Raw genomic sequence first — 18535 nt, forward strand, 5'->3', positions numbered from 1 at the left:
GCTCGATCTTGATCGGGCTTGGTATTGGTCGATTTCTAGGTTTAGAGCTCGATATTGGCTCGGGGCCCGGTATTGATTTTGGCTCGGTATTGGCCGGTCTCTGGCTTTTAAGCTCGATAACACCGCCTCACATCATAGTTCAATTTGAAATCGAGCTCGGTATTGACTTCGAGCTCGATACTTAATTGGTTCCTGAAACTTGAGCTTGGTAACCTAGCTTCGGATCTCATACCCGATATTATGAAGATGACTTTCGATCCATTATATTCCAATATTGACTAATCATACAAAGGTCGAAAATCGATTTTGGCCGTATACAAAAGGACACACTTGAAAGTTGATTTTCACTTTGTCTTCACTCTTATGTGCCTAAAAAATGTTGTAGCCACGCTCCTTGGCATGTCAACAAATAGTAGTCCAATGAATCACATTGTAAAGTGAAGAATAATTAAGATAAGCATAATTTAGAATTCCATGAATTAATTTTGTCATAAGAAGGCTATTTGGTCATTTTAATATTTGTGATATTTATGTAATATTCAGTTGCCATCCATGTTATTTAACATTCACAGAGGTTTTCTCTCCTAATGTAATATATATGTCAAAATTCTTAAAACCCCAGCGAAACACACAGAGCCAAAGATGAATACACAGCAGCCATACCACCAGCCCGCTACTCTAGAAGAAGTGCGTACTCTTTGGATTGGCGATTTGCCTTATTGGGCTGATGAATCTTATCTCCATAGCTGGTTTGCTCAAACTGCTGAGGTCTCTCTCTCTCTCCTATTTTTCCTTTTTTCTTTTCTTCCCCTCAAGTTTGTACTTTGTTGGTTCTGTTTTTTTTCTCTCCATGTATTATGGTTTTTTCTTCGAATTTGTTTATTTGGGTGTCTTGATTTTAGCTCAAATCGTCGAGATTTTTGTTTGAGAAGTGTTTGCAATAATTTTTCAAGATATGAAAAATAAACTGCAATCACAAAATAAGAGAAAAATATTTGTACTAATCAATTGCGAGTACAATTCTGTTTCTCCCTTGATTCTTCTATCCTGATTATCTCCGTGATTCGAGGACTGAAGTAGCGTATTTCTTGAACGTAGGATGGGCAGACCTCCTGGGATGTACTTGATCTCTAGCTTCTTGAACTATTTGATTGTCAAGAAGTATTCGACCATATTTTGATCTCTTTGTGAATATCCCAAGAGTTTATGGGAATTTTGAGACGCTTCTTCAAGGGAATATGTATCCCTTTATATAGGTGTTAGTTAGGTTTAGGCTAGAGTAACCTCCAAATAACCCTAATAGAATCCTAGGATTTCAAGAGTCCTATAGTATCTTTAATTTAGGATTTAGCTTGATCCGGTAAAATTTCGATGTCTACAAGAAGCTTTCGATGTCTACAAGAAGCTCAAAAAGCCAAGTCTTGGGATTGGTTAATGAATCGTTTATGTGGGTTCCTTTGAATTCTTGAAAAAGCTTAAATTTTGCTATGCTGTTGTTTTTTATTATTATTTATTATGGGTTTTTCCTTGGATTTGTTTATTTGAATATCTTAATTTTAGCTAAAGTAGCCAAGATTTTTGTTTGAGAAGCTCAAAAAGCCATGTTTTGGGATTGGTTAATGAATAGTTTATGTGGGTTCCTTTGAATTCTTGGAAGCGCTTAAATTTTGTTATATTGTTTTTTTTTCCATTTAAAATGGGTTTTTCTTTGAATATGTTTATTTGGGTGTCTTGATTTTAGCTCAAATTGTATAAATATTTAATTTGATTAACTTTTGCTTATGCAGTTTAATGTGATGTTAATGAACAATGTTGGCCTATGCAGGTGCTCTCAATAAAAGTAATTCGAAACAAAATTACTGGCCAACCTGAGGGTTATGGATTTGTGGAGTTTAATTCACATGCAGTTGCTGAGCGGATTTTGCAGTCGTATAATGGAACTCAAATACCAGGGACAGAGGTAACATTTAGGTTAAATTGGGCATCATTTGGGATTGGAGAGCGTCGTGATGCTGGACCTGAGCATTCTATATTTGTTGGAGATCTAGCACCTGATGTAACGGATTATCTATTGCAAGAGACTTTTCGTACTCACTATCCTTCGGTTAGAGGAGCCAAGGTTGTTACTGATCCCAATACTGGACGCACAAAGGGATATGGATTTGTTAAATTTGCTGATGAAAATGAACGGAACCGTGCCATGACTGAAATGAATGGGATGTATTGCTCAACTAGGCCGATGCGCATCAGTGCAGCAACACCAAAAAAGACAACCCCTATCCAGCAACAATATGCAGCAGTAGTAAAAGGTAATTCAGAACTGTATTTTTAGTGGGTAACAAGGTTTTGTTAATATTTAAATCCAACGATAAAGTTGTCGGGGGAACCATGAGGTCTCAGGTTCAAATTCTAATGGAGGCAAAAAACACTAGGTGATTTTTTCTCGTCTGCCCAAGCCTTGGTAGACAAAATTACCTGGTACCTATGCTGGTGGGAGGTAGTAGCAGGTACTCGAGGGAATTAGTCAAGGTGCGTAAGCTGGCCTGGAGACACCACCGTCATTAAAAAAAATTGTGCTGAATGATTACTAAAATGATTTACAATTCTTATAAAAGTAATTACTATTTTTTTTTTGGGGGGGGGGGGGCACCAACTGGTGAGGCATGAAGTGCTCACTATGTGTGAGCTAACCTCGAATCCCAATGACTATGCAATATGAGAATACAGTTCATAACTTAAACCTGTAATGTTCAATGGAATTCTATTAGAGTATCAACCTCGTCTACAAGTTTCAGATTACACAACTCATAAAATTCTTGCAGGAACAGTTCCCAAATCTTTTCATTTTTCTTGCTGATGCACCTTTGATAACTGAAGAGAACAATAATTATCTGAGAAAGAACATTAAATTTCTTGGTGGTCACGCAAATCATTGCTTGGAAGATTCGTGTAGCTTATAAATGCAGTAATCTTTTGATTTACTTTCTGTTCCTCAGTACACTAAACAGTGAATTTTTATTTTGATGCAGCTGTTTATCCGCCTGCTGTTTATCCTCCTACAGTGCAGACTATTCCTGTAGATAATGACTTGACTAATACAACAGTAAGTTAAGAACTTGGAATGTGTTACCTCATATTTCCACTTCTCTTCTGACCGTCTTTGCTTAACTGCAGGTTTATGTTGGTAATCTGGACCCCAACTTAACTGAGGAGGAACTGAGACAAGTTTTTTTGCAGTTTGGGGAAATTGTTTATGTTAAGATCCCTGCTTCCAAGGGCTGTGGTTTTGTGCAGTTTACTGCCAGGTATCTGTCTTCATGAATTTTCACTTTTATATCAAACCGTGTGGGGTGGGGTGGGGGTGGGAAATAAGTGTATCTGTCTGCCTAAGTTGATGTGTGATAGTTGCCTATTACAGTTGATTGTAAGACACAAAAATGTCAAATCATAGCGATATTGATCTTTTACTTATTCCTAGCATTTTTTCTCTGTTTTCAAGTTTTGTCCCTTAATATTCACTATACAGGTCATCTGCTGAAGAAGCAATCCAGAGGATGCAGGGTGCTTTGGTTGGTCAACAAGTTGTTCGTGTTTCATGGGGTAGGAGTCCAACAGCTAAGCAGGTGAAGATTATCCTTGTAGACTTTTATTGTTAGCCACGAACTTTTTCTTTAAGATCTTAGGAAGGTGTCACGAAGAAGTTATTCATGTCATGAAATTGTTGCAGGAGTCCGACCATTAAGCAGGTGAAAAAAATCCTGTAGATTTTTATTTTTAGCCACAAAGTGCAGTCTTTAGGATCTTATGCAAGTGTCATGAAGAGGTTATCCATGTCATAAAATTATTTAATATTGGTAAGATTCTTCATTAACAAGCCATTGAAAACAAAAGTAAGAACCATCGGGTTAAATGTAGCCAGTGATTGGAACAAATTCGTTATCAGGCTCTGAAAAAGTTGTCCATTCAAGATAAGCGGTCAATATTTAAAACAAACATAGTAAAATATTGTGTTCTATGTATGGATCTGTTCATTATAGACATTTATGTTACGTGTGTACATGCAAGATGCAAACTGTTATTCAGCAAGCTGGACTATCAACTATAGATCTGAATTGCTTATATTCCACGAGTTATTAATTGTTTAGCATCTGATCAAATATGGCGCTATCTTGCAGGACGCTGGTGTATGGAGTCAGCCTGCTGATCCGAGTCAGTGGAATGCTTATTATGGCTATGGACAAGGTTATGATGCCTACGCTTATGGAGCCACCCAGGATCCTTCGCTATATGCATATGGTGCATATGCTGGTTATGCGCAATACCCTCAACAGGCAAGATTTTGGTTATTTTTCATATTCAGGCCAATTCCTTTCTGTGCAATTACTGTTTTTGATGAGAAGCTAAAAGATTAAGCTACTTCATGAACTTATCTATCAATATTTTTTTGCATGCTGGAACAACTGATAAGATAATCGCAGTCAGTAAAATAGATTCAAATCTCTTGGCCATAACTATTAAGCATCAAATTAAAATTTTCATAGTCTGTCACTCTTCATATTTGTGTCCGGGAGTACCAGAATATTGCTTCCCTTTTGTTTAGGTTTCCTCATTTTGCTGAACAGACTGCTAGTAATGAGCTGGAAGGAAGCTAACTCAGTTTAAGAGCTCCTTGTTATACACAGACCGGTTTTTCAAGGCTGTTCAGCATAGAATCAGAAAAATATGATTTTATTGAGAAATCCATGTCTTACGCCATTTACCTTTAATGCTTTGTCTAGAATATTCAAGGATCTGTTCAGCACAGAATCAGGAAAAATGTGATTTTATTGAGAAATCCATCTTACGCCATTACCTTAAATGCTTTGTTCAAGAAATTCAAAGTTTTGCACCTTTTTCTGATCTCTCATCAGCTTCATAACTTCTGCTGTGGCCTGGTTCTTGATTTCTTTTTTTATTTTTATTTTAATATTTTTGCTTGGTGAATGTTAAGGGGTGGAAAGTGCCCTCCATGTATTTCTCCTCTGGGACAATTCTCTTACCTGATGATCGGTATCTCTTTCATTACCGAACATTATGTAGTAGTTGATGATAACTCATTAGTTTGAGCAGGCTGTACATGTGATATCTATGTTGTTAACTTTCTTTTCCTTTCATAATATCCTGTTTCAGACTATAAATTGTATCTCCTCTTTTAACTGTGTCATATTTAAATGAAGAATGTGTATAGTTCGTGTTTATCTTTTGACATATGCTGTCAATCCTTCTGGTGTAGGCTGAAGGTGCTCAAGATTTGGCTACCATGACTGGTGCTACTCCAGTTATTGAACAAAGAGAAGAGCAGCATGATCCTTTGGCTATGCCAGACGTTGACCGGTAAACATTGCATTTGCAGCTTCTTCTTGTGTACTGTAATCTCTGTAGTTGCTTTGTTAGACTTAAAGCACCAGTTGCGCGTGAAGAAAAACTTACTTTCTACCCTCCCACCTACAACAACAACATACCCAGTATTATCCCACCTACTTTTCACATATTCTATGGTTTCCACCCTAATGATATTTGTTTCTTGCCACAGGCTAAATAATGCTTACCTTTCTGTCCATGCAAGCTCAATCTTGGGCCGGTCTTTGTGGCAGAGGACATCATCGCTTTCTCAAGTATAGACTTCACCATTACGGAGAATAGTGTACCTGTTTGGATTGACTTTGGGTTCTGTGTGTATCTTTTGGTAACAAAGACTTGGCCGGCCTTCAAAATGCACACCGCAACTCAGTCTAGCATGCTTAATGCTGCTTTCCGCATTTTCCTTTCGAAAATTTTCCATTTTGGCTTCTTCTTATGTTTAGTGTAATTGTAGCCTTAGTTCTCTCATAGAATTAGGTATCAATCCGTTGTTACTACCGATAAATTTTGTACGTCTTCGGGCTACCTTGTCTTAGTACTACTTTTCTGAAGAACTAAGAGATAAACTATCTATATTTCTCCTTGTCTGTCAGACTAAGTATCATGGAGGAGAACAAAGTATTGTGGGTCTGAAATTTTCAAATTTCAACCTATGCGTCTGAAGTTGGACTATACAAACCCGAAGGTCTGAATTTGACAGACTCCAACTAAAGCAGCAGCGGCAGGTTCAGTCTTAGATTTTCCAAAATGGACTAAACTTTAAATAATTTTTGAATATTGGATATGTTTTAAATAGGGGTGTTACAAGTGGCTACTTGGTATCATTTCGACAGAATTGCACCAAGATAGTAAAGCCTCCCCATCCAAAGGAAAATTTAAACTTTTCTTCGTATGTTCACAAATGGTCTCTTGCTGGAACATCATAATGTAATTACCATATAAATGTTATTTCACATGTAAACTGATTTGACATTATTACAATATGTCGTACGAGCAAGATCTGCCATACCGTGAATATATACAACAGAGTTTCTCATATTTCTTGTTTCTTTCTATTCCATCTGTAATGTAGTTGACAAACTAACAGAAGTTTTGGTCACATGCAAGTGCTTGAATGCAATTCCTCTTGGCCCTGAAACATATGTTATTATCACCAGTGATGGTCAGGTCATAAATCAAGCAATCACTCGACGTGAGTGCCACTTCCTTTCTTCAACACTTGCTTTACCTATAAAGAATAGATGGTAGTTATCAAACTCAAACGGCAGCCTTGACAGCTTTTCCAGAATGAGCCTCCGAAGTAACAGCTTGATGATCTTGCATAGACGTTTAATTTCTCGAAGACATCAAGAAGATAACTGCATTTGCTCAATAGTACCATAAGTTCATGCTGGAACTGCCAACTTCTTCTCTCTGTCTTTGAAGTTCTCTTGCATCTTTGTTGGACCATCCTTGCCTGAAGACCAACAGAGTAAAACTGTGTTAGTTTTCCAAGTCATATACAGAATATAGCGCGTTACCATGAAAGCACTAGCCCGATGATTTTCTCTAAACCCCATAAAATTAGAAATTAAAACTGGGTAAATAAAAATGTGGAACCAAATATGTGTGTAACGAGACATGATAATGGAATTAATAAACCTTTCATGAGCCATCTCCAGAGACATATCTTATGGCTATTTATGAAATGATCAGAGGAATATATACCATTAGGTTCTAAATGAGGTAAATTTAACATGTGTAAGGATGTGCTTCAACCAGTATGTTTAGCCGTGGTTAAGATTGAGGACATGGAACTAGACATCCATTGGCTCAAATACCTGCAGCGCAACTGTTTGCACACTCATGGCAAGAATTGTACATGAGTATTTGCTGCATAACTTAAATGACTATAAATAGCACACTCATGTTTTGCGATTAAACAGCAAAAGGGAAAAGGAAAAAAGAGAAGAAAATGCAGATACATGACGAAAGATGAAAATAAATTTCATTTGTTAATGAAAACGAACCATCATTCTTTTCCATTTTTCTCCTGCTGCGCCACAAAAGCCGAATTGGTGTGCCTGCAAACCCTGCACTCGTCCTCAGTTGCTTTTCCATGTAACGACGGTATGTCTCTGGAAAGAGCTTTGCATCGTTAACAAAGAAGACAAATGTTGGTGGTCGAATAGCTGCCTGTAAATTAAAGGCAGGACATGAGTTTACTACGTTTTAGTGAATCTCAACTCAAGCCACTGAAGTGTAACTTTACAACACACTTGCATTCCATGCCATGTATGCCAATACAATTTCTGTTAAATCAATTTTCCATTTTAATGATGTCACAGACACAGAATGAGGGGTAGCCAGCTTGGAAGTAAACCTCTTACAATAGTTAAAGTATCACATCGGACATAATTTATGTCCTTCCTGCCTCCTAAGTAACAATACAAAGGGATTACTAGTTTTTCTCGTGTGGAAAATAGTAAATGTAAATGCATCTTTCCAAATGAAATTTACCTGAGTGCTATAATAAACACGTCCTCTCTTCCCACCTCTAGTCCTGGGAGGTGCTTTAAATGCAACAGCTTCCCGCACAACTTGATTCAATATTGCAGTAGTCAATCTTCTTGATCTCTCTTTTTCCACCGCAGCAGCAGCAACAATGATTCTAGAATATAACAGTAATATATCAAGATTTTTTTATTTTAAACAGAAATAATATTACACAAAAGGTCACCAGTGAGACCAAACAAAAGCTTCAGTAGAAAAAAATGCTCTCCATTTACATCCCTCCCTGTCCTATCCAAGCCCCCAAAAGTAAACAAGAAAAACAAATGTGTACTCGGGATCCGCTGAAGATGATTCACAGAAATACCTACCCTTCGTGCTCAGCAAACCATGAGCGTACGAGCCAAATGATTTTTGCGTTGTAACAAAAGCCAAATGCACCACATAGATATAACAGAAATGTCCTCTTATTCTTCCTGTCTGGATTATAGGCAGGTTCCATTTTAACCAGTTTTCCTTATATGTTTCTAACCTGTCGTAATCCAACAAAACAGAATATGCCGCCAAACATCTCATGACTCTCCACCTTAAATTTGCATAACAAGTCGCATCTCATCAAGCACAATACCAAGCAGTCCATTTGCACTAAGCATGACATCAATCCATTGCACGGCGGCCAAACTCGTTCAGGAGCAACCCTGATCAAGTTGCGCCATTATTTGTGTGCCGAAACCTCCAGGTAAACTGGGGGACTCACCTTGGTAACCAACTGTCTCATCAAATCATCTCTTAGTCTGATGGATGTCGCGGAACCGAATTTTGCACCAACATTGGATTCAGTGTATCTAGCAAGCCAAAATCTCTTCCAAAAAATTTAAAAATTTTCTCAAAAAATCATTCCAAATTGTACAAATGCACCACATGGATAATAAACAGAAACCTCCTATTGTTCTTCCTGTATGGAGGATAGGCAGGTTCCAGCTTGACTGGTTTTACTTTATATGTTTCTATCCTGTCTTAATCCAGCAAAAGCGAATCAAATTGCCACATTATGATTAGTAAATGAAATTATACAGATCTTTTTCAGGATATACCTCAAACAAATTAAAAAATGTTTTAAATCGTTATCGAAAATATGAAAAGCATTTCGGAAGTCAGAGAAGGTGATCACTGATTCTGGTTTAAAGATACATTTCCTGAAAATTCCTCCATCACAAAAGAACAAAGTAATTAATCAGAAGGATCAGTATCAGTTCAATTTGCACGTGCCTTCTCATCATCCTCTCCTATGATGTTACTGAAACAGAGAGTTGAAGGAAGGAGTTCATTAAGCCATTTAAACTGTAGATGGTAAGCATGAGCAAATTCAGTTGGATATCATCAGGTAGAAGCTTTATCATAGCTTCACAGTTACAAGTCATTTTCTCATTGTTTTGGGTCTCTAATAGTCTACTTTTTATTGACAATACTCAAGTGGGATTACAAAAGAAGGGGACCTAATTTCTTAAGCTTCTTATTACCCACAGGAGGTCCCACTATGTATCTTTCTTAATACACCTTCAGTTATCCGTTACTGTTTTCGAGCATTAAGCTCAGAAATACAAAGTTTGAGTTGTATAACAGCCGCGAGAATGGCATGATATGCTGTTCTTTTATCCCTTTGGTCTAGTAAGCAAATGCACCTACACATCTGATACTCAATATAAATGCCAAGTCAATTGCAACCGATTTGTCTGAACTAAGGCAATAAATTTTGTAAAATGAGAGTCGAAAAGTATAAACTACGAAGATGGATGGAATAAGGAGCATACTTTTCAACACTGTGCCCAGCTATTGCTGTTGAATACACAATAGGTGCCCAACTCAAAGAACGAACCTTCCGTCTAACATCTTCCTCATAAAACACAGTAGTTTCTTGGTTCTTGTTAGGGATCGTGTCCCACTTGTTCACAACAATGAGGCAACCCTTCCCTTCTTTCTCTATCCTTTCTGCAATTTTGCAATCCTAAAAAATTGCAAGGAAACAAATATAAGTTAACATATCAATATTTACGTAGCCATGTTATAAGCACAGAGGGAACTACTCTTTTGCCTATTACTAAGGAATGCCGTGCACTCATTGCTGTGCTACACCATATCTCACAACAATAGTTTCTCCAAGTCAGCTTAATGTACCTGTTCAGTGATGCAAGCCATAGCCTCAATAACAAGAGCCACAACATCTGACCGACGAATCGCGCGAAATGCTTGATTTACAGATAAAGCCTCTGGTATGCTACCTGATGAAGCCACTGCAGCCTTTCTTCTTATTCCAGCAGTATCAATAAGCCGAAACTTCTGCAGAAAAGGATCATTAAAATGTAAGTTTTCTCAGCCAACTTCAGGTGATAAACCTGGAAACTCCAATTTTAACCCAAGCCATTTTATAAATCTTACATCCAGGATGGGAATGAATGTTGACTCTGTTACGCATCCAAATTGCTTTTATGAACAATGTTCACTTTTTTTTTTTTTTTTTTTGGGTTAGATAAGGTAAGTAAATTTCTTTCATTTATATTTCTAGTGTAAAGAGAGTATACAGTCTTGTCTAAATATTTAGCTAGACTTTTGGTAGGCTTAACAATTGCTTGACCACTTTATGTACTAGTTAAAGTTAACCCAGTCGTTGTGTTATATCAATAAACACATCTACTCTGTCATACATTAACGGTTCAACTAGAGCAAGTAGAGGTCGAAGTGCAGTCATCTAATAACAAATGAATACTGCAGAATGAGAAGTACATATGATCAACAAGTTGTTGTATATAGTTGCAATAAATTGTATCACAAACAAAAATGAGAAGGTCAGCATCTCAGAATGTGATCAGGCAGTATCTGCCTTGATTGGAAATCAACCTAGTCTTAAGATCCTTTTTCTCCCTTGCAAAAGATTCATACTCGGAAAATTCTTTCATTGATTTACTATCTGAGAAATAGGATGCATTTCCCACTTACTTCATCAAAATAAAAAAGAAATCGGATGCATTTATCATCACAAATGCAACACATTGTGCAAAGAATCACTTTATAAGCATGATGCAGGAATAATTCTTTGTTCTGTCAAATGACAATTATGTAAGAAAGAACTCATGCTCCCTTACACAGAAAAGTACCCTGATCAATAAAGAGTCATCCTGCTAAAAACAAAATCCAAGAAGGAAAAGAACAAGTGCGACCCAGTTACTATTTGCCTGAGTAATATAAAGAGGTATATACAGCCCAATATGATCCAGCAATTTCTGTTCCCAAATGCAGCAAAATAACTACACCTCAAGTATATTTAGTGGGGTCAGCTATATGAAACTTTTATACCCATTCTGCGCTATTTGAGCCAATTTCATTCCCAAATTTATCTTTAAAGACCTCAAAAACCTCTGTCAGGTAGTTGGTAACCTGGATATCTATCTTTTAAAAGCTTCTACGAAAAGAAGGTAGATCTAAATGCAAGCACCCATGTAACTTTAGAAAGATTCCCCTTTCTTTTTAAAGAGGGAAATGAAACTATATGGAGAAATGAAGTGTGAACTGGTATGGAACTAGCATCACCATTCCACTTAAAAAGAATTGAAGAATGAAAAACACTATCTTTTTTTCTGAGAAATCCATCTGGGGCCAACCTTTAGAACTAACAGCAGCCTCTGAAACTCGGGGATAATGGACGCACCTCTACCCTTCTCTACTTAAATACCAGACTTAATTCGCTTGGCGCAAGGCTAGAACCTGTGACCTAAATCACAAGTCCCTCAACCTTTGCCACTTGAACTAAGTCCTGTGGCGGAAAGAAAAACACTATATAAACAGATAAATAAGTTAAAGCAACTCCAAGAACAGGCTCGAGCTTCTGAAAACACTTCAGGTACCCTCAGATAAATTACCTGCCCAATCCAATATCCTTAAGTTCTATACAATTCTAAAGGGTGAGAAACACACAAGTTATTCCATCATGAGACCATGTACAATTAACAAACTTGACGCATTTTGTGACAGGATTTGAGAAGGCTATTCCAAAATACTGTATAACCAATTCTCACAATTTGTCAGATATACTCTCTCTCTCTCTCTCTCTCTCTCTCTCTCCCTCTCTCTCCCTCTCCCTCTCCCTCCCTCTCTCTCTCCCCCTCTCTCTCCCCCTCCCTCCCTCTCTCTCTCTCTCTCTCTCTCTCTCTCTCTCTCTCCCCCCCTCTGCTCTCTCTCTCTCCCCCTCCCTCCCTCTCTCTCTCTCTCTCTCTCTCTCCCCCTCCCTCCCTCTCTCTCTCTCAATGTTTTTGCTGAAAGACTATTGATTAGAGATATAAATATTAATTTACTACTTGCAGACACTAGACATATATGAACATATGGAATGCTCAGAACTTATTTACTAACCAGAAATAAAAACCTCATAATCTACTAACTAGTAATCCTGAGGTCAAAGTTTAAAACCGAAACTGGAAGAAAATTTAGAGCCTTCAAACTTTAAGATCAATAGCCAGTACCACGCATAGAAAGGGTGGATGGATTTCAGTTAAAGCCCTTAAAATTATTCACCACTCCTTAACCACGCAAGGAGTAGCACAATATCTTGAGACTAGTATTGCGAACTTTCTGCACACCAAATAGATTCACATGAAGTTGAGCATTCCAAAAAGTTGTGGTTTATGTTTGACTTTCAAAATTATATCTTTTCAGGTTAATAACGGAAAGGCCAGACACAGACTCACCTGGCCATCTGATCCAGTGAATTCTGTATCAATAGCATCACGAGTCGTTCCACTAACCGGACTAACAATTGTTCTGTCCTCTCCAACTAAAGCATTCAAAATACTACTTTTACCAACATTTGGACGACCAACAATGGCGATTGCAGGAACGTAATTCTCTTCTTCAAGATATTCTGGCTCCTACAAAATATTTCAAAAAGTAAAATATTTCCCTTTTCTTTTTGATTGGTAAAACAATTGTATTAAATGAAAAGGGTTCAAGATGAAGAAGGAGGAATACAAAAATTAACAGGAAAAGGAAAATAAAACAACGGAAAAAGCTATAATAAAATCCAGAAATTTCCTATGCGTTAAGTTACTAAGAGGAAGTCCAAGACATGTGTTCCCCACTACCTTCCTTGAAAATTTCATTTTCTTGTGAAAAAATTAACTCTCTACTGAAGCCTTCACCTGGAGGAGCTGAAGAGAAGAAGATTTCTTTGGCTGCCATGAGGTTTCCATCTTCTATAGCAGTAACTCATGCCCCCTTCTAACATTGCTCTTTCATCTGAATCCCCGGGATTGATCCCACATAAACTTTAGATTTCTTTTCATAACTTCCTTTTCATAGTTTGATATATAGATGAAAAAATTTAATTTGCTTCATACCTCCGATAGCTGTACAGATTTATCCTATGCATAGCTGTTTTCAGATTCTGTACATGTAGCTTTGATTCGGCACCAACTTTTGTGTTGTTGCTTTTATAGTTTACTTAAATTAGCGAATATGTGACTTAACCTATTTCTGTGCATAATTTCTGGAAATAAGGCACAGAAATACTCCTCAGAGGCCTTAGCCACTAAGATAGTATACTAATCCAAGTAAAAGGACACCTAATCTCAGCGCAGACGAAAGAGTACCTCAACTTTCTTTATCCCTGAGCAAACAAGATCTAGAAGCTCTCCAGTTCCAGTTCCCGATAAAGCAGATACTGGAAGGGGATCAAACCTAATAAATTAAACAAAGGAACATGTTTTATAAGATTAAAGAAAAGGAACATTTAAACAGCAGTCATGAAGTTACAATGTTTATTTATAAAGAATGAATCAAGTTCATTGATGCATATCATATTGAATTTCTGAAAAAGAGTAGGGAAAAGAATTCTAGTTTTTGAAAATCTCAAGCCCAGAATGCAACAGACTTTCAAATAAACAAAAGAAATAAACAGAACTTATGGTACAAAAATAATGATATATTGCCAGAATAATCAGCTCACCCCAAAGACCAAAACTCTGATGCTTGTGAGATTCCCTTGCGTGGAGATTCACACTTATTTACAGCAAGAATAATACATTTGTCCGAGTAGTGCTTGCGTAGCCAATCTGCTATTTCCACATCAGCAGCATTTAGACCTGCCTGTTTAAAATTTGTTATTCTGTCTTACCATATTAAGCTATACACTTTAACCACTAATAAGGATAAGGTAATGTCTCGCAATCAGAATTTGACAAAAGAATATGACAATAAATAAAGTTACGACATCCATATATTAAGCACGTTGGTTCTGCTAACTGCATGATACATGAGAAGCTTAAGAATGTGTTGGGGAAGGCTGTGGCGGAGCCACATGTATTCAAGGGGTGTCGGTTACACCCCTTCTTCAGAAAATTACACTATGCAGATAGGTAACATATTGACACCCCTTGGCTTTTTCATGAGTTTACTTCTTTATATTTTGATCCACCTTAGTGAAAATTCTGGCTCCGCCACTGGGGGAAGGGGTAGAGAGAGTGAGGTGGGTGAGTCGAGGGTGGGTTGAGAAAAAAGGGGAACAAAACTCTAATTACGGTTCAAGGAAAATGCTTTCTTCTTGGGCCTTAGGGAAATCATTTTCCTTTAATTTCAGGGAAATATTTTCCTAGACAAACGAAAAGTAGGAAAACATATTCCGAAAATATATCCTTCATACCAAACACACCCTCTATCTTTTTGGAAATCTCATTACCTAAAAATGAAAGTTCATCACCCCTTATTAATTAATTTTTCAAAATACAATTAGTCTCCAAGTAATTCTGCTAAAGGGTATACCTGGCCATCAACAAGGAATATAATGACAGATGACTCTTCAACAGCCACAGTAGCTTGTTTCTCAATCATTGAAGGCATTCTAGCAACAGCAGCCTCCCTGGTAGCAAGTGGAATGCCCTCCATTCCAATTGTAGTTGAGATAGCAAGTTCTTCCATTAAATCAGCCTGTGATTTCGAAATGGTAAGCACACCTCCTGTATCCACCACCACAAATTCATAGTTTCCCCAAAATGCTCTACCATACAAGCGATCCCTTGTTACCCCGGGTTCATCTACCACAATGGCCTTCTTCCCCTGATGAAGATAAACAAAGTGTCATGAAGAGAAAGCCAGAGCAAGAAGAAATCATATAAGAAAACTGGATCATTTATAAAGATTGTCAAGGTTCTATTTCCTGGCAATCAAAAATCAAGACAAGTTTAGAGAAAATACCCCAACAAGACGATTGAATAGTGCTGATTTACCAACGTTCGGTCTTCCAACAATCGCCACCTTAGGAAGAAGATGATCAGGAATCTGCAAATAAACTTTTACTGGTCAAGTCAACCGCATAAAATTAGATATTCATATAGATCACAGAAAATTAGTAGAATACACATAGAGGACATAGAGGGTAGATCTTCACAAAGCACTCAGAATGTTAGTACAACAACAACAACCCCAATGTAATCCCACAAGTGGGTCTGGGCTGGGCTGGGCAGGGCAGGGTAGTGGGTACGCAGCCTTACCCCTACCTTGTGAAGGTAGAGAGGTTGTTTCCGATAGACCCCGGCTCAGGAAAGCATAGTCGCATCACTTGTTGAAAAAAAAAAAAACAAAGCACTCAGAATGTTAGTTGCTGAACTGCATTTGTACATATTTTAGCCGTTTGCTTGATGGAAATCTATGTTGCGCAAGTCTTCCAAAAATGTCGCCGGGTATGTTTCGGATCCTCCAAAAGTAATGCTTTTTTGGAGGATCCGACATCGGTGCGGCCGCATTTTGGAGGATCCAAGCAATATATTGGAAATTGCATTCCAACCTATCCTCCTTTTTCTGGCTAGACGAGTCAATTCAGCAGCTCAACACAGGAGTCTCTTAGATTCAAAACGCATAGCTACTCATGATTCCAAGATACTAGTTGAATAATCACAAAATAGAAAGAGTTGAGTCAAGTAAAAGAAAGATGTAGTATCTTGTGCTTATCATAATGCGAAAAATGAGGACAAGCAAATACTTAAAAATGAGTTATGGTTGCAGGCTCACTTCGGGCTCTTTCTTCAGTTTCAGGATTAATAATCAATTTACAGTTTACACATAGCAGGCTTATATAATAACAAACAAAGGGAAGAATCCCTGAGACAAGAATATCATATCGTGATTTATGAACAAATCTCTACTACAGTTCAATTTTACTTTCTCAGTAAGACTCTAAAAGTATGGGAGTATAAGTTCCAACATAGTAGCAGATGAGATACTAACATTTTTTGAGGTATTATTACGTCTCTTCTCCTTGACTTGTGCTTCTTTTGGACTAGATCTCTCCTCATCTGTAATCAACACAGGAAGAACATCTTGAGCGTTAAAGGGCTAAAAAGATATAGGCTGCGACAATGGAACAGTTTAGCAAGATCTTATACAATATATTGCATTTTGGTCTCATCTTCCCTGCAATTCACTGATTAACAGCCAAATTAATTTCCAAAGCTTCAGCAGTTAAAGAGCTGTAACAAGATTATCCACAGAACTCCATCCATTGCAGTATCGTTGAACCTCTGTGCTAGAGTTACATGTCGGCAATTTGCTAGTATTTAGGAGGAAACCTTTCTGTTGAAATAACATATGCATGATGGGAACGGGGAAATGCAAAGGCCCCATGTTTGTGCAGATACAGGAAAAGGGAAGATAGCACCTAAGGGTGTGACTTAGTGGTCAATGAAGTGGGTTGAGAACTTGAGTTCTCATGTTCAAATCCCTGCGGAGACAAAAACACTAAGTGATTTCTTCCTATATGTCCATGCCTTGGTAGATAGAGTTACCTGGTACCGGTTGCTGGTGGAGGTAGCAGGTATACTGTGGAATTAGTCGAGGTGCGTGAGAGCTGGCCCGGACACCACAGTTAGAAAAAAAACAAGGAAAAGGGAAGATAGTATTTTGGATTTCCCTGTTTAAAAAGGTTAAAACTTCAGCATCAAGGGGAAAAATAAATCTTATACTCAGAACAGTTCAACTTTCAATTAAGATTCCTTCACTCTACTACTGTCCCCTTTTGCCACTTTATATTCAACTAGAAAGTGTGGTCTAATTTTGAAGCTCAAAGGACAGCCCAAGACTCTGTTTAGTTAACCTTCTGAACAAACACCAACAACAACAATAATAACAAACCCAATGTAATCCCACTAGTGGGGTCTAGAGAGTGTAGTGTGTACAAAGACCAAACAAGGTAAAGAAAAATATGATAACAACAATCTCTCACATTTGTAACTTGTATCAGATTAAACTCAATATACCAAACAATAACAACAATCTCTCTCACATTCAAGAGGCTGCAATGTATTTTTAAGTCAGTGGAGCTGAAATACCATTGCACCCACTACTTCTTTGTGACAAAGTTTTGGACTTTTACATTTCAGGATAGAGTAACTCTCTCTATTAATATAACTCGTAAAGTGGAAGTATGGAAATAGAGATAAACCTATAGTCAATTGTCGAGACAAAGAATCCGAAAACTCTCGAACGACAAGTTCAGCTTCACGTTCCAGTGAGTCAACATCAATGCTATCATCATCTTCAACATACTCTTCTTCTAATTCAGAGTCTTCAATTTCCACCAACTCCGCTTCTTCATCTTCATTTTCTCTACTACTACTACTACTACTACTGGAGAATGGTACGGCCGGTGGAAGGGAAAAACTCCGGCTAAGAGTGTAGCGGCGATGGCGGAGGTGGCAACGGCGGGAGAGAGAGAGAGGTGGAAGATATGGAATAGATGAAGAAGTGAGTGAAATTGGGGAGAGTAGAGAGAGAGTTCGTGATAGAGATATTGCTGCACTCACCTCCATTGATGCTGAGAGAGTGAAAGAGTGAAGCAAAGAGAGGTTTATCCTTTGTTTTCCGGAGGGGCTTATCAGCCCGTAGCTTTATAAATCGAAAGTCGCATTTGAATTCATAGTCGTATTAAAAGATTGTGATTACACAATAATGAGATTATTCTAACGTATTTACAATTGCGATTTCTAAGTCCATCTAGCAAATGCGATTTAGAATTGCAATTTATAAATTGCATTTAGCAATTGATAAGTCGATTCGGAAACACCAATTTATTTAGCAATTTCGATAGTATAAGTCGATTCAGAAATTACAATTTACAAGTCGTATTTACCAATTGTTATTTATGCAATTACGAGTTATAAGTCACAGTTACAAATTGTGTTTTATAAGTACAATTACGATTAATAAGTCTCTTTTTTGCAATTGCATTTATGATATTTACAGAACTATACCAACTACTATTACATCAGTTTCTTTCTTATTGAAATTAGAAAGAATTTATAAAGATGAATATACTAGGGTCTGGTCATTACGACCCCCTTTATGAGGAGGCATCCCTTCTCCAAAGTGATGGGGTATTTTGTCGAGTTTCTTAAAGAGAGTAGCATAGGTACCCATTGGCGATACACGCACCTAAAGTGTTATTTGTAAGTGCATTTATGATTTACCAATAATATTTTATAAAGTCGTATTTTTGAAGTATGATATGAGTCGCACTTTTTGAATTATGAATTATAATTATGAGTCGCATTCTTGAAGTGTGAATGATGAGTCGCATTTCAAAAATATGACTATTGCATTTATAAAA

The 18535-nt window shown here is 37.5% G+C and overlaps 2 protein-coding genes across 3 annotated transcripts; one reads left to right on the top strand and one right to left on the bottom strand.

Annotated features, from left to right (window-relative positions):
* The first annotated feature begins 563 nt into the window (after positions 1-563).
* On the top strand, positions 564-5975 carry LOC107802743 (polyadenylate-binding protein RBP47B'). The gene is made up of 8 exons (XM_016626299.2): positions 564-768; positions 1826-2309; positions 3030-3103; positions 3175-3305; positions 3527-3623; positions 4176-4331; positions 5273-5373; positions 5573-5975. The coding sequence occupies exons 1-8, from the start codon at positions 643-645 to the stop codon at positions 5658-5660; spliced, it is 1257 nt and encodes a 418-aa protein (XP_016481785.1). The 5' UTR covers positions 564-642; the 3' UTR covers positions 5661-5975.
* A 334-nt stretch (positions 5976-6309) lies between these two features.
* On the bottom strand, positions 6310-17864 carry LOC107802742 (uncharacterized). 2 transcript variants are annotated; one of them, XR_012695044.1, is made up of 12 exons: positions 17372-17864; positions 16159-16226; positions 15130-15213; positions 14698-14991; positions 13886-14025; positions 13530-13617; positions 12630-12809; positions 10066-10227; positions 8262-9895; positions 7900-8050; positions 7410-7575; positions 6310-6856 (listed from the first exon to the last, which is right to left on the bottom strand). XR_012695044.1 is itself a non-coding variant. In XM_016626298.2 (12 exons), the coding sequence occupies exons 1-12, from the start codon at positions 17736-17738 to the stop codon at positions 6786-6788; spliced, it is 1965 nt and encodes a 654-aa protein (XP_016481784.1). In that variant the 5' UTR covers positions 17739-17864; the 3' UTR covers positions 6310-6785. The 2 variants fall into 2 exon arrangements, 1 of the variants encoding a protein (XP_016481784.1); XM_016626298.2 differs by having other exon boundaries at positions 9702-9895.
* Positions 17865-18535: the final 671 nt, after the last annotated feature.

Source organism: Nicotiana tabacum, chromosome 9 (genome assembly GCF_000715075.1).
Source record: "Nicotiana tabacum cultivar K326 chromosome 9, ASM71507v2, whole genome shotgun sequence".
NCBI classification, from domain to species: Eukaryota; Viridiplantae; Streptophyta; class Magnoliopsida; order Solanales; family Solanaceae; genus Nicotiana; species Nicotiana tabacum.

What these genes read in the sequence shown, in the direction of transcription:
- LOC107802743 (XM_016626299.2), top strand. Translation starts at nt 643, where the DNA reads ATGAATACACAGCAGCCATACCACCAGCCCGCTACTCTAGAAGAAGTG. An exon ending in ATATGCAGCAGTAGTAAAAG is followed by an intron (nt 2,310 to 3,029) that starts GTAATTCAGAAC and finishes ATTTTGATGCAG; the next exon opens with CTGTTTATCCGCCTGCTGTT. An exon ending in GCTATGCCAGACGTTGACCG is followed by an intron (nt 5,374 to 5,572) that starts GTAAACATTGCA and finishes TTCTTGCCACAG; the next exon opens with GCTAAATAATGCTTACCTTT.
- LOC107802742 (XM_016626298.2), bottom strand. Translation starts at nt 17,738, where the DNA reads ATGGAGGTGAGTGCAGCAATATCTCTATCACGAACTCTCTCTCTACTC. An exon ending in TATTCCTTGTTGATGGCCAG is followed by an intron (nt 14,026 to 14,697) that starts GTATACCCTTTA and finishes AATTTTAAACAG; the next exon opens with GCAGGTCTAAATGCTGCTGA. An exon ending in AAAAATGGAAAAGAATGATG is followed by an intron (nt 6,857 to 7,409) that starts GTTCGTTTTCAT and finishes GTTGGTCTTCAG; the next exon opens with GCAAGGATGGTCCAACAAAG.